This window comes from Mobula birostris, chromosome 18, assembly GCF_030028105.1.
Source record: "Mobula birostris isolate sMobBir1 chromosome 18, sMobBir1.hap1, whole genome shotgun sequence".
Lineage (NCBI taxonomy): Eukaryota > Metazoa > Chordata > Chondrichthyes > Myliobatiformes > Myliobatidae > Mobula > Mobula birostris.
In genome coordinates this window covers 51119146-51131980 of record NC_092387.1, presented here as the reverse complement: position 1 = coordinate 51131980, position 12835 = coordinate 51119146, and the positions used below count along the sequence as shown (strand labels likewise).

Genomic DNA, 12835 nt, shown 5'->3' with positions numbered 1-12835 from the left:
CACGGCACTTTCACTGTCTATCCATACAACTGCAAACAAAGGCAGAGATACAAGAGAGACTGGATCAACATGCGTAAAATGCTGGAGGAACTCAGGGGGTCAGGCGGTATCTATAGAGAGAAATGAACAGTTGACACTTTAGGCTGAAGCTCTTCATCAGGACTGGAAAGGAGGGGGGCAGAAAATGGAATGAAAGAGTGGGAGACAGTAGAGGCAAAGAGCTGGCAAGCGAAAGGTAAATCCAGGTGAAGGGGAAAGGCAGGAGGTGGGACGGGGGGAAAGGTGTAATAACCACACACAAAATACTGGAAGAAGTCAGCAAATCAGGCAGCAACTATGGAAGAGAGTAAATTGTCAATGTTTCCATAGATGCTGCCTGATTTGATGAGTTCCTCCATCATTTTGTGTGTGTGTTGCTCAAGATGGCTAGTTTCTGCAGAATCTCGTGTGTTTATGATATAAGAAGCTTGGAAGTGATTGATGGGGAAGGCAAAAGGCTGAAGAAGGAATCTAACAAGAGAAGACAGAAAGCCATGAAAGAAACGGAAGGAGGTGGGGAATCTACGGGGGGGAAGGTGACGGTGACAGGCAGGTCATGAAGGTAGGAAAGTGGAAAGAGAAGGGATAATGGGGCCACAGGAACAAGAGAAAATGTGAGGGGGGGGGGCTGTTGGGCAGAGGAGAGTGGTTACCAGAAACTAGAGAAAATGATGTTCATGTTGTCAGGTTGGTAACTACCAAGATTGAATATGAGGTGTTCCTCCAGCAATTTGTCTGTTTTGATAACTGCAAACAAAACCATGAGGCTCCTCAGTTATTTTACGTTATCTTTTTTAAATTAGATTGACCAGTCTCCAAAACATATATGTCTTCTGCAGGTTATAGCTGGGCTCCATTCCTGTGAGCTGTTCGTTATCCAGACAGCTCAAAAATCACAAAGGCAGCCAGGGGTCACAATCCCAGGCAGCAGAAATTGCCTGCAGCCATGCAGCAGCTGCGAATCCACCCACACAAATCACCTAAACACTCATTCATATGGATGGGCTGTAGATAAATTGGACATTCGTAATCTGGGAATAGAGGGGATTTTGGTTAATGGGGGCCCATCAAAATCAGTACATTTTGGCCCAATTAAGTGGCTGCCTCAATTATCAGAAGTTTCATGGAAATAATTAAAAAGGTATAAAAAAGACAAGCTACCATTTAACTGAGTAACAAATTATGTAGGTATTTAAATGAAATACGGAACATATTAGAACACTACCAATACAACTGTAGTACTATAAAACTGTATTTGTTCCTAATAGTTATTGATGGAGGAATCAATCCAGTGTACACTGCAATGTAAATGAACAAAAATCAGTGCAGATAATGGACTACCTTCATACAATGCTTTCAATGACTTACATTTTCGTTGTAAATTTCAAGATGATTGTCGATTCCTTCAAATTCTTTGTAGTTCCTAAATTGTTGTAGTAGTGAAATCCTTTCATTTTCACTCCCAGCCGTTTCTGGCATCTCCAAACATGAATGCTTAAAACTGTAGTGAGTAAAAAAGTTCTGTATTGTCTTACTGCTTATTTCTCGCCAATTATCAGTGATAAAAGTCATTGCTTTTTGAACACAAACACACTCAACTCACGATATTTAAAAACTTTTCACTCTAAGCATGGTGTAGTGTCTCATGGCCATACCAGTGTATGTGACAGATGCTAGTTAAAAACTCTTCAGCAACATTCTCCAGTCCCAATTAAGTGGCATAATATCCCAGATAAATGAAAGGAATCCTGGTTATTTTCTTGATTAGTTTTTGTTCTTTAAAAATTGTCCCAAGTAAGTGGCTAGCCCAATTAACCGATGGCCCAATTAACTGGAATCCACTGTATCTGTATTTATGTATTTGCCAACCAACTTGATAAATTATATCTTATTCCTGAAAGCATATTAGCAAATATTCCTTCAAGATTTAAAATAATGGTTAAATCACATTTGAAAAAAAAATATACAGTGGATGTCAGTTAATTGGGCCAACTGTTAATTATGCCAGCCACTTATTTGGGACAATTCTTAAAGAACAAAAATTATTCAAAAAAATTGCCAGAATTCCCTTCATTTATTTGGTAATTGGGGTAGGAGTCTTGCCGAACCAGTTCTAACAAGGGTCAGTCCCACGCATTTGTGTGGCCATTGGGCACTGCACCATGCTTAGAGCAAACAGTTTTTAAGTATCTTCAGTTGCATGCGTTTGTGTTCAAAAAGCAGTGATCTCTGTCACTGATGGCTGGCAAGAAATAAGCAGTAAGACAATTCAGAACCGTTTTGCTCACTGCAGTTTCAAGCATTCAGGCTTGGAAATGCCGGAAATGACCAGGAGTCAAAATGAAACTGCATGAAACTAAATGAAATTCAAAGGTATTGACAAACTTCTTAGTAATTACAATTAAAATGAAGATTTGGAGGATGAAATCATTGATAGCATTATACAAAGGCAGTCCATTATCTGTACTCGATGTCACCATGTACACTGGATGAATTCCTCCATCAATAATTATTAGGAACTAATACACAGTTTTATAGTACTGTAGTGCTATTGCTGGTGTTCTAATATGTTCTGTGATTTATTTAAATAAGTACTTTGTTACTCAGTTTGTCTTTATTTTCCTTTTTAACTATTTCCATGTAACTTCGACTAATTGGGGCAGCCGCTCAATTGAGCCAAAATGTATAGGTCCCAATATGTTTCAATTAACTGGAATCTATTGTATTTCTATCACATATTTTTAGTCATTGAAGTCCTTTTCTTTTGAAGTCTGGTCAGTGTTACTATCCCTGTGGGATAAACAGACTCTGCTACAGTTGGAGCAGGGAGTGCATAACAGGGTATTTGAGTAATTTGGTTGATATGATATTCCATCCAATTGGACATTCTCTCCATGACTCCATGGGTTTCCTCCAGGTGATCAGGTTTCCTCCCACATTCCAAAGATGAATGGGTTATATGGTTAGTTGTTCACTTGGCTGTAATTGGGTGGGCTTGTGGGCTCCAAGGGCCTGTTTCCACGCTGTATCTGTAAACAATACAATAAATGTTTCGTCTCCATTTTGAGAGCTCACAGGGCAGGAATTCTCACAGTCAATGAGGATATAACATTTTTTCTAAAAAGGCTTTGTAAACAATCAAGATATTTTCTTTGTCCTTCCGTAAATTTATTGCCATGAGGAGATTGTAGTGAAGCACTAGTTTTTGGGGTTTGATGTTGAAGGTACAAATCAATGAGGCCAAAAGAGCTGACTGAGTGTAATTGAGCCTACTGTTGAAGATGTTGGCTTGGGAAAGGATGCCAATGGACGTTCATTTTCCTTACTAATGGATTTGGAGGTTCTCACAATATCTACATTGGTGATATATCTCCAATGTTTTGAGGTGTCTAATATAGGTAGCTCACCTCTCTCTAGCATATAAGAAGGCAAGGATTACTAATCTTGGGTAAACTGTGAATTTAGTGCCATGTTTAAGGTATTGTCTTCAAATATTCTTTTCCTCAGATGGCCAAAGGCTATGCTTTAACATGTTTATGGTTATATGAATTAATTTTATCTAGAGCCCAAGCATCTAGTGTAATTGGGCAGTTTATATGCCAGAACACTAATTGCAGAAATTAGTTTCTGGCTACCTAAGTTAATGATAGGCATCCGTTAACCTCATGAGACCATGGATTTGCGCCGTGGAAGGTTTCCAGGGCGCAGGCCTGGACAAGGTTGTATGGAAGACCAGCAGCTGCCCATGCTGCAAGTCTCCCCTCTCCACGACACCAATGTTGTCCGAGGGAAGGGCATTAGGACCCATAAGGCTTGGCACCGGTGTAAGTTAATGAGAGGGACACACAAAGAAACTGTAGGGCATGTCCAAGGATGCTGATTAGCATATTAGATGTGGTGATGAAGAGTGCAGATGAAGGGTGCCATCTGAAAGATCAATTGGTCATTTTCATCCAAAGATTCTAGCTGGCCCACTGAGTTCCTTCGGAATTGTGTGTGCTGCTCAAAATTCTAGTACCTGCAGTCTATTGTGTCAGCATATTATACATGATTGATATTGTGCAACTAACTTTTAACCATACACACACACAGTCACAAATGATATGGGCCTGGAACCCTGGACCAGGTCCTATCAGAGTATTTAAGGCCGTTCAGTATTAGCTGGAGGAAGTCCAAGATGTTGGTCTCCCTGAGAGTAGGTTCTTCTTAACACCACTTTTCCCTACAACCATAATTTGTGATCTTTATTCTTTACAAAAGGAAAAAAAGATCAGGGAAGAATTGTCATTGTAAGCGAGTGCATGTCATGCACAATAGAATATCATAGCCCCAGGCTCCAAAATGGGGAGGATTCCTACTCAATACTTCTTCATAATGTGCGCAAGAGATTCTGCAGATGCTGGAAATCCAGGATAACACACACAAAATTCTGGAGGAACTCAGCAGGTCAGGCAGCATCGATGGAAAGGAATAAGCAGTCAACGTTTCAGCCCGAGATCCTTCATCAGATATCCTGATGAAAGGGGCTCGGCGTGCAAATGTCGACTGTTTATTCCTTAACATCCAGAATTTTGTGGGTGTTTTCAGTTCAAGAATGTCTCTCAAAGATTATGAAGCTGAAACTTAATTTGCTGCAGAACTGTTGTCAACACACTAAGAAAACCCCAATCCATCTATCTTTAAAATCCAGTCACAGAGTATCAGGTTAGCATATCACATAAAACACATCCTTAGTATTGGACTGTTAGTGCCTCATTAAAATGGCAAATTATTAAATACAAATGCATTCTGCATAGATCATTTTGCAAATTTATTTCCAGCTCTATTGTTTTAAAACAATCAGAATAATTTAGAAACAAAGCAAGTAACCATCAATTCAACAGGAACTTTGACTGTTATCTTCTATCATTTGTTTTGGTTAATTTAGATGATTAATAATAGATTAAAAGCCATCACCATGTTCAAAAGAATACTTAAAAGAACAATATCTGGTTAAATTACTGAAGAAAAGAAACATCAAAGGGAATTGTTCCTGGTTCATTTCCAATCATCTGTGTTCAAATTTCCAATTAAATACAATTACCTATTCAAAGAATTCCCCTTCCACTACTTAACCGCGCTCTCTGTTATGCTTTGAAGCAAGACAACGAACAGTAATGCACTGTTTCACGGAACAGGAGGAATATGCAAGTAGTAAGGGACTCCATTTGATTTATAAAGAACAAGATAGAGAATCTTTTTGGACAGAAATGAACTCCTTTGCCATCTAGTCCCAGCATTTGGATTTTAGAAGCACTCACTTGGATTCTAAATCAATTTATACAGCTTGTTCTCAATAATCAAAGTGTCCAATACCAAGATATTTTTGATTAAAGGTGTGAGAGAAAAAGATTATAACCTAGAAATTTAATTTCATGACACTTTTTTTTCCAGAGCAAAGCAACTGAAAATCACTTGTTCCAGAGTAAAACATAACAGCAATCATTTCTGTGCCACTTCACATTTGAGAAATTCAGTTGCATACTTTTGGTCATTAATTACATTGCTAATTTGTTAGATTTCCTACATCCGCTATTTAGAATATTAAAGCTACTTAAGGGTGTTACCCAGAATATTAAGTTAAGCTGTTCTACTGATCAGCTATTGAAAACTCACAGAACAACTCTCTACACTGCTCCTACAACAATCACCAATTCCAGAGTAGGAAGCCAACTAAATTAAATACCCTAAATTATCTAAAATAAAACCAGAAAAATGCTGAAATACTCAGCATCATAATGGAGTTTTGATCAAAGGAAATTGGTCTGAAATATTAACTTGCTTTATCTATCCACAGATACTACTTGACCCACTGAGTGTTTTCATCATTTCCTTTTATTTCAGATTTCCAGTGTCGGCAGTGTTTGGTATTCAACGGCCACATCTCCTAGACCTATCCCACCAGAGTAGCACCCGCTCAGCTCCCCACCCCGCAACACACAAAGGAAAGAAAATAGTGTCTTTAAAGAGAACCAAAGCTTGAGCTCCATGCTATAAGGAGATTGTACGTTCTTACTCTTCTTCTCCTCTGACTGTTCCAGTATCATACCACACTCCAAAGACTTGTGGGTTAGCAGTGGTAGAGGCAGAAGCCTTGGATGTGTAGTTTCGGGCTATGGATCAAATGCTGGAAGTGTGGTGGCAGTTGTGGGCTATCCAATACAATCCTCCCTGATTTAACTAGACACACATAAGGCTCATCACTGTATATTTTGATGTATGTATGACAGATGATATTTGCAGCATGGGGCCCATGACCCTTTACCTTTCACAGCACCAAAGCTATTTCAGGTTAACTGGTTGCGCAGCAAAAGGATTATTTGGTAGAACTACCATTTCATGCCAGTAAGACGTCTGTGGTGATCATACTAAAAGCTACCTAATCTAATCCCACACTTCCAGCACTTGATCCATAGCCTGAAACTACACATGCAGGGCTTCTGTCTATAGTACTGCTTTCAGGAGTGAGTTCCAGATATCTAACATCCTCCTAGTGGAAATTAAACTTTCTCCATCTCCCTTTCAATTCTTCTAGCAACTACTTTAAATACATGACATTTCACATTCACCTAGCTCCATTGGAAAATATTATGCACCTTTGCTTAGTCTCCCTTCAAAATTTCTCTGTTAGTCGTAGAGTTATAGAACAGTATAGCATAGAAACAGGTCCTTTGGCTCATCGTGTAAATGCCAAACTGTTATTCTGCCTAGTCCCATCGACCTGCACTGGGACTATATCCCTCCATACCCCTACCATCCATGTACCTATCCAACTTTCTCTTTAACTTTGAAATCAAACCCACATCCACTACTTTCACTGGTAGCTCATTCCACACTCTCACCACCCTCTGAACGATGACGTTCCCCCTCACGTTCCCTTAAATATTTCACCTTTCACCTTTCATCCTTAACCCATGACCTCTAGTTCTAGTATCACCCAAACTCAGTGGAAAATGCCTTCTTGCATATGCCCTATCTATACCTTTCATATGTTCTACTGAAAACAAACCTAAACTATCCGATCTTCCCTCATAGCTAGAATTTTTCAATCTGCCAACATCCTCAGAAGCTTCCTCTGTACTCTCTCCAGTACAATGTGGTGACAGAACTCTACACTGCTCTGTACTGAAGATGTGACCTTTTGAGGATTGTCTGAAGTTTTAACATTACCTTCCTGCTCCTATATTCTCTGCCAGGTAATTTTGAGCAAAGATGATCATAAATTGATAAATTAGTAACAATAATTATAAACTTTTTTTAAAGAGGAAGGATTAGTCTTGCTCGTTATTATTGTGTCACATTGTTTTTCTCTTAATAAAGTGCAACTGAAACATATTGAAATAAATGAAGCATTTTAGAAAACCTGTTCAAAATTTACTAACTTTAATCTCTAAAAAAAAACAATTGAAAAATATTCATGGAGACAATAAGCTTCATAAAGCACCTGAATATTATCACTTACAAATGACAGAAGGAAAAATATAAGCAGAGTGAAGCCAATGCAACCGGTCCAACTGTTTACTATCCAAATACTAATGTCTACACTAAGACTGCGAGGATTTCAAAACATGTCATCCAACATCAGGTGCTCTCACAACTGGCTAGCTGGCACCAAGCTGACGTGAGACATTTCCTAGGAGAGCATCTCACTGCTCTTCGGTTGTATTATTCAAAGTCCAAAGAGCTTGAAGTTCAATGTAACGTTATAATCAAAGAACATATATGTCATCATGTACAACCCTGAAATTCATTTCCTTGTGGGCAGTCACAATAACTACAAAAAAACACAGTCAAATCAATGAAAGACAGCACCAAACATCACAAGCTACAACCACTGTGCAAAAGACAACAAACTATGCAAGTACAAAAAGAGATAATAGTAATACATAAATAAATATTGAGAACATGAGATATAGAGTCCCTGAAAGTGAGTCCATTGGTTGTGGGAATAGTTCAGTGATCGGGCGAGTGAAGTTGAGTGAAGTTATTCTCTTTGGTTTCAGCCTAATGGTTGAGGGGTAATAATTGTTCCAGAACCTGATGGTGTGGGCCCTGAAACTCTTGTACCTTCTTCCTGGTGGCAGCAGCAAAAAGATAGCATGGCCTGGATGGTGGGAATCTTTATGACAGATGCTGCTTTTCTATGACAGCACTCCATTTAGACGTGCTCAATGGTGGGGAGGTCTTTATCTGTGATGGACTGGGCCATGTCCACTATTTTTTATTGACTTTTCTACTCAAGAGCATTGGTGTTTCCATACTAGGCCATGATGCAATAGTCAATATATTCTCCACCATATATCTCTAGATGTTTGTTAAAGTTTTATATAACATTGCCAAATCTTTGCAAACGTTTAATAAAATAGAGGTGCTGCGGTGCTTTCTTCGTAATCTGACTTAAGTGCAGGACCCAGGACAGATCCTCTGAAATGATAACACCGAGGAATTTAAAGTTGCTTATCTTCTTCACCTCTGATCCCCTGATGAGCACTGGCTCATGGACTTCTGGTTTCCTCCTCCTGAAGTCAATAATCAATTCCTTAGCTTTGTTGACATTGAGTGAGAGCTTGTTGTGCCACCACTCAGCCAGATTTCCTATCTCCGTCCTATATGCTGATTTGTCACTACTTTTGATCTGGCCAACAGCAGTGGTGTGATCAGCAAACTTAAATATGGCATTGAAGCTGTGCAGGGTCTGACAGTCATAAGCATAAAGCGAATAGAGCAGGGGGCTATGCACGCAGCCTTCTGGTGCAGCTGTGCTGAAGGAGATTGTGGAGGAGATGTTGTTGCCAATCTGAACTGATTGGGGTCTGCAAGGGAGGAAATCCAGGATCCCGTTGCACAAAGAGGTATGGAGGCCAAGGTCTTCAAACTTATTGATTAGCTTTGAGGGGATGATATGCCGACCTGTAGTCAATGAACAGCATCCTGATGTATGCATCTTTGCTGTCCAGATATTCTAGGGTTGAGTGACGAGCCAATGAAATGGCATCTGCTGTTGACCTGTTGTGATGATAGGCAAATTGGAGTGGATCTAAGATGCTTCTCAGGCAGGAGTTCATTTGTTTCTCATTAACCTCTCAAAGCACTTCATCATAGTGAATGTAAGTACTACTGGACAATAGTCACTGAGGCACTTCATTCAGCAGTAAAGATAATCCTTATGTATCTTCTTATTATGGGTGGGGTTTAAAGAATCAAGGGTGACAATGCATGCTACCTACCAACAAATGTTTTTCGGATGCCATCCTAGGCAAATGCGCTATAGGTTCCCTATCCCACCTATGCCATAGCTAATAAAGGAAAATATTTTGTTTACGTTTTTAAACATCCTTTATAGCTGTCTTGCTCCCTTTTCAGAAAAAGTGCTTTTATTCTCCACACTTCCCAATTTTCAAACATTTATTTTATATTCCCTTGTTGTTACAGCATTATATCATATTTCCCTGGGAACATTCTGCTTGTTGCTTTTCTGTCTAACTGAGCAGGTCATTTATATTCTTGCGAAGTTGAAAGATTTCCTCCTTCTGTCATCTCTGCTTCAAACTTTGATAAGTGTTCAGTCAGACCAGGAGTCACAAATGCCATTACTAGCAACATAAAGTGGCACTATACCGGAAATGGTGGTGATTTGCAAAATTCATGGCTATACCTAACACTACTCATATATCAAAAGATGTGACTTGCCGGAAAGAAGGCTTGCCTATTCTCCCTTACATCCTCACAAGGAGAAAGCAGTTGTCCTTTCCTCACCCAGTTAGTGCCATATTCAGTAACCTATCTTAATTCTTGTTATCAACTTACACTACATTTCAATAAAGGAATTTTAGTTAGAGGGATTGAAGTAAGTGAACAATGTTAAGATGCAGGGAATAATGGCTCGGTACTACGGCATGTATAATGAGCGTGAAGTCTCACTGCACTGAGATCAGCGCCAGCCTTTCACCTCTGGTCCAGGTGTTTAATCTCATACTGACTGATGAAGTACTGATCATTTTCCAGTCATAAGTAAGAGAATTCCATTATAATCTAAGTGCAGATCTGTTGTTCATAATTGCCATAGTTAAGAAAATGAACAGTTGCACCCATAGGAGCCATTAGGAAGCTGTGGTGTGAATTGGAAGTGTCACACTTGCAGTATTGATGTCTGCTTGACACTGACATGAAAACTACATTATTATTACTTGCAAACAACCTGACCTGAAAGTAATAGAAGTTCAGTGTGTATCTACACTATGCTCAATTTCCTGCAATAGAGATGCAAATGGATGCTGGGTTATGAAATAAGATATTAAAATGACACAACAGCAAGACTTGCAGCATCAAATGTCTGATAAGAAACATTCAAATGGAAAGGTTAACTCTGTTTAACGCTGTATTAGTGCTGCTTGCTTCAATTTCCCAGCACTGGTAATCTATCTATATTAGTTGGGTTTCAGTTGATCCCAGCAGTGATGCATGTACTGTTCCTCATTAAGATTTTCTCAGGCTCTCAACCATATAAAAGTCCACTATTTTCCAGCTTCTTTCAAATATTTTTTGGTCCAGACTCATGCTATTTTGGTTCAACTGTGTACAATTCAATTGCTATTCTAGGGCGTTTGAATTAGTTGAAATGACATAGAAAAAATTATGAAAAGTGAACACAGAAAGTCAAAAAAGAGAAGACACAGGAAGTAAGATTAGGAGAGACCAGGAATGATTGGAAGAAGAAAGGTGAGCATGGAACTTGTAAATGCTTCACAAATCAAAGTTAATAGAATAGAATGGCGACATTCAAATGTAGCCCCCCTGGCCACCCTCAGGGTCGCTCAGCTCGCTGTCATCTAGGGAAACAGCCCTCGGCCCCGGCAAACGGGGTAATTAATTTGTGTGGATGCTGTGTGATGTACCCCACCCCGCCCAAATAACAGACAATACACCAGATACGATTAAATGATTTACAGTTTATAGATATTACTGGAACTATATAATTAATAGAGAGTAAAGTATAAAAGGAAAATAAAAGGTGCCACACTTATCAAAGTTCAATCTCTTCGTGCACAAACAGTTGGAGCTCAAGACCCTTCTTCTTCACCCTGCGACCCTTCGGACCACCTCGACCGGTCGCCTGGGACCAACAACGGTGGTCGACCAGACGCTCCACACGAGTCCATCTCCGTCTCCTCTCCTCGCTGAATGCCCTCCTCGGGTTCCGACCCCATTAGCGGACTCACAGCACCTGGTCCATCCTTTGACTTTCTCTCCTGCCTTCTGCCTCAAAACCCCACGCATACAAATCTTCCAGATACACCAAAGTCATAACAACTATCCCAACTGGTTCGTAACATCCTCTTATCACCCCCTAACCCACAACAAGCTGCTAACGCAAAACTTTCTCAGCGTTTAACATAACAAGGAAGCATTCCCAAGTATAACATAACAAAGAAGCCATTTTAATTAGCCTACACAGTAACATAAAAGACGAAATCCTTTTACACAATTATAACTTTCTTCTTACCTGCAGATGACTGAGTAGTTATGCTCATCTCCAACAACAATCTGGAATGTCAAGGGGAACAGGACACTCACAATAGCACTAGAATCAGTGGGATTGTCTCCTTGTTGAGTCTCTGCACACATGAGAACCTGATCGTCATCGTCGTGGCTATCCCTCGAGGTTGAGGATGATGGTCTTCATTCTGAAGAAGTGGCCCACAGAGTGAAGGTGCCTGTGTGTGTATTTGTTTAACGTGTACTTGATGTTGCACTCCAAGAAGCATACGATACTTCACAAATTAACCAACTGATTCCAATGGCATGGAAACCACGACGATTGGAGCTGATGGATTTGTTGCAGCCTTCATCCGCCTTCACAGCCATTGAGTTCGAAGTAACTTCATCCACGTGTTCCACCGTTGAGGTCTTGGTTGGATTGTTCTTTGTCAGGGACCTCACCCTTGACCTTACTGCCGTGGGTGACCCTACCAGGAGCATAGCTCCAGACAGCATTGCTCTCGGGATCACAGGACCACACAAGCTTCTCCACCACGACAAGGTGACAATCCACGGAGAACCTGATAAAGACACTATAAAAGAAGAAATATTTTCAGCATCCTTCGCACTTTTGCCTCGAGAGTTCTCAGTGATTCACAGCCTCTCGTTCTCATTCAGAGCAACACTTTCTCCCCTCCTCTACCTGTTCTCTCACTGTTTTATGTTGCAAGGACACTATGTTGACTTTAACCTGACTAATACTATTCCTCCTTTTCAATTTATTTACCCTGAAATGTTTACCTGTCCTCTCTCTTCAGGTACTGAAAGGATTATCCCCGTTGTCCTGACCAATATCTCTGCAACAACACCAGTAAAATGGATTATTTGGTTATCATCACATGAACGTTTATGGAAGCTTTCTGTAGATAATTTTGCTGCTGTGTTTATTGCAAATTAAGAAAATGAACAGTTTCAACCATAGGAACCATGAGGAAACTGTGATGTGAGATGGAAGCCACACACAGACAGAATTGATGCTTGCTTTGCACTGATGTTAAGGCTGTATTATTCAAACTATCCTCCAAAAGTAGTTTATAAACTGCTTTGGTACATTATGAGGTAATGACAGACACTAAACAAAGCTTTTCTTTCACATTTTCAGCATTTTTTGTTTATAGTTCAGATTTTAAAGCAGTATTTAAATAAAGTAATTCAATAAATTTTAGCTAAAATACCGAAGGAAATATTATTATTCTAATAGAAAAGTATCTCCTGTTAA

General features: G+C 39.7%; 1 protein-coding gene across 1 annotated transcript in view; it reads right to left on the bottom strand.

The window, feature by feature from the left end:
• The window catches only part of LOC140211885 (heparan-alpha-glucosaminide N-acetyltransferase), a 349860-nt gene extending 338157 nt beyond the window's left edge, over positions 1-11703 (bottom strand). Inside the window, 1 exon segment of the mRNA XM_072282072.1 lies at positions 11582-11703. Coding sequence (XP_072138173.1) covers positions 11582-11703 — 122 coding nt within the window.
• Positions 11704-12835: the final 1132 nt, after the last annotated feature.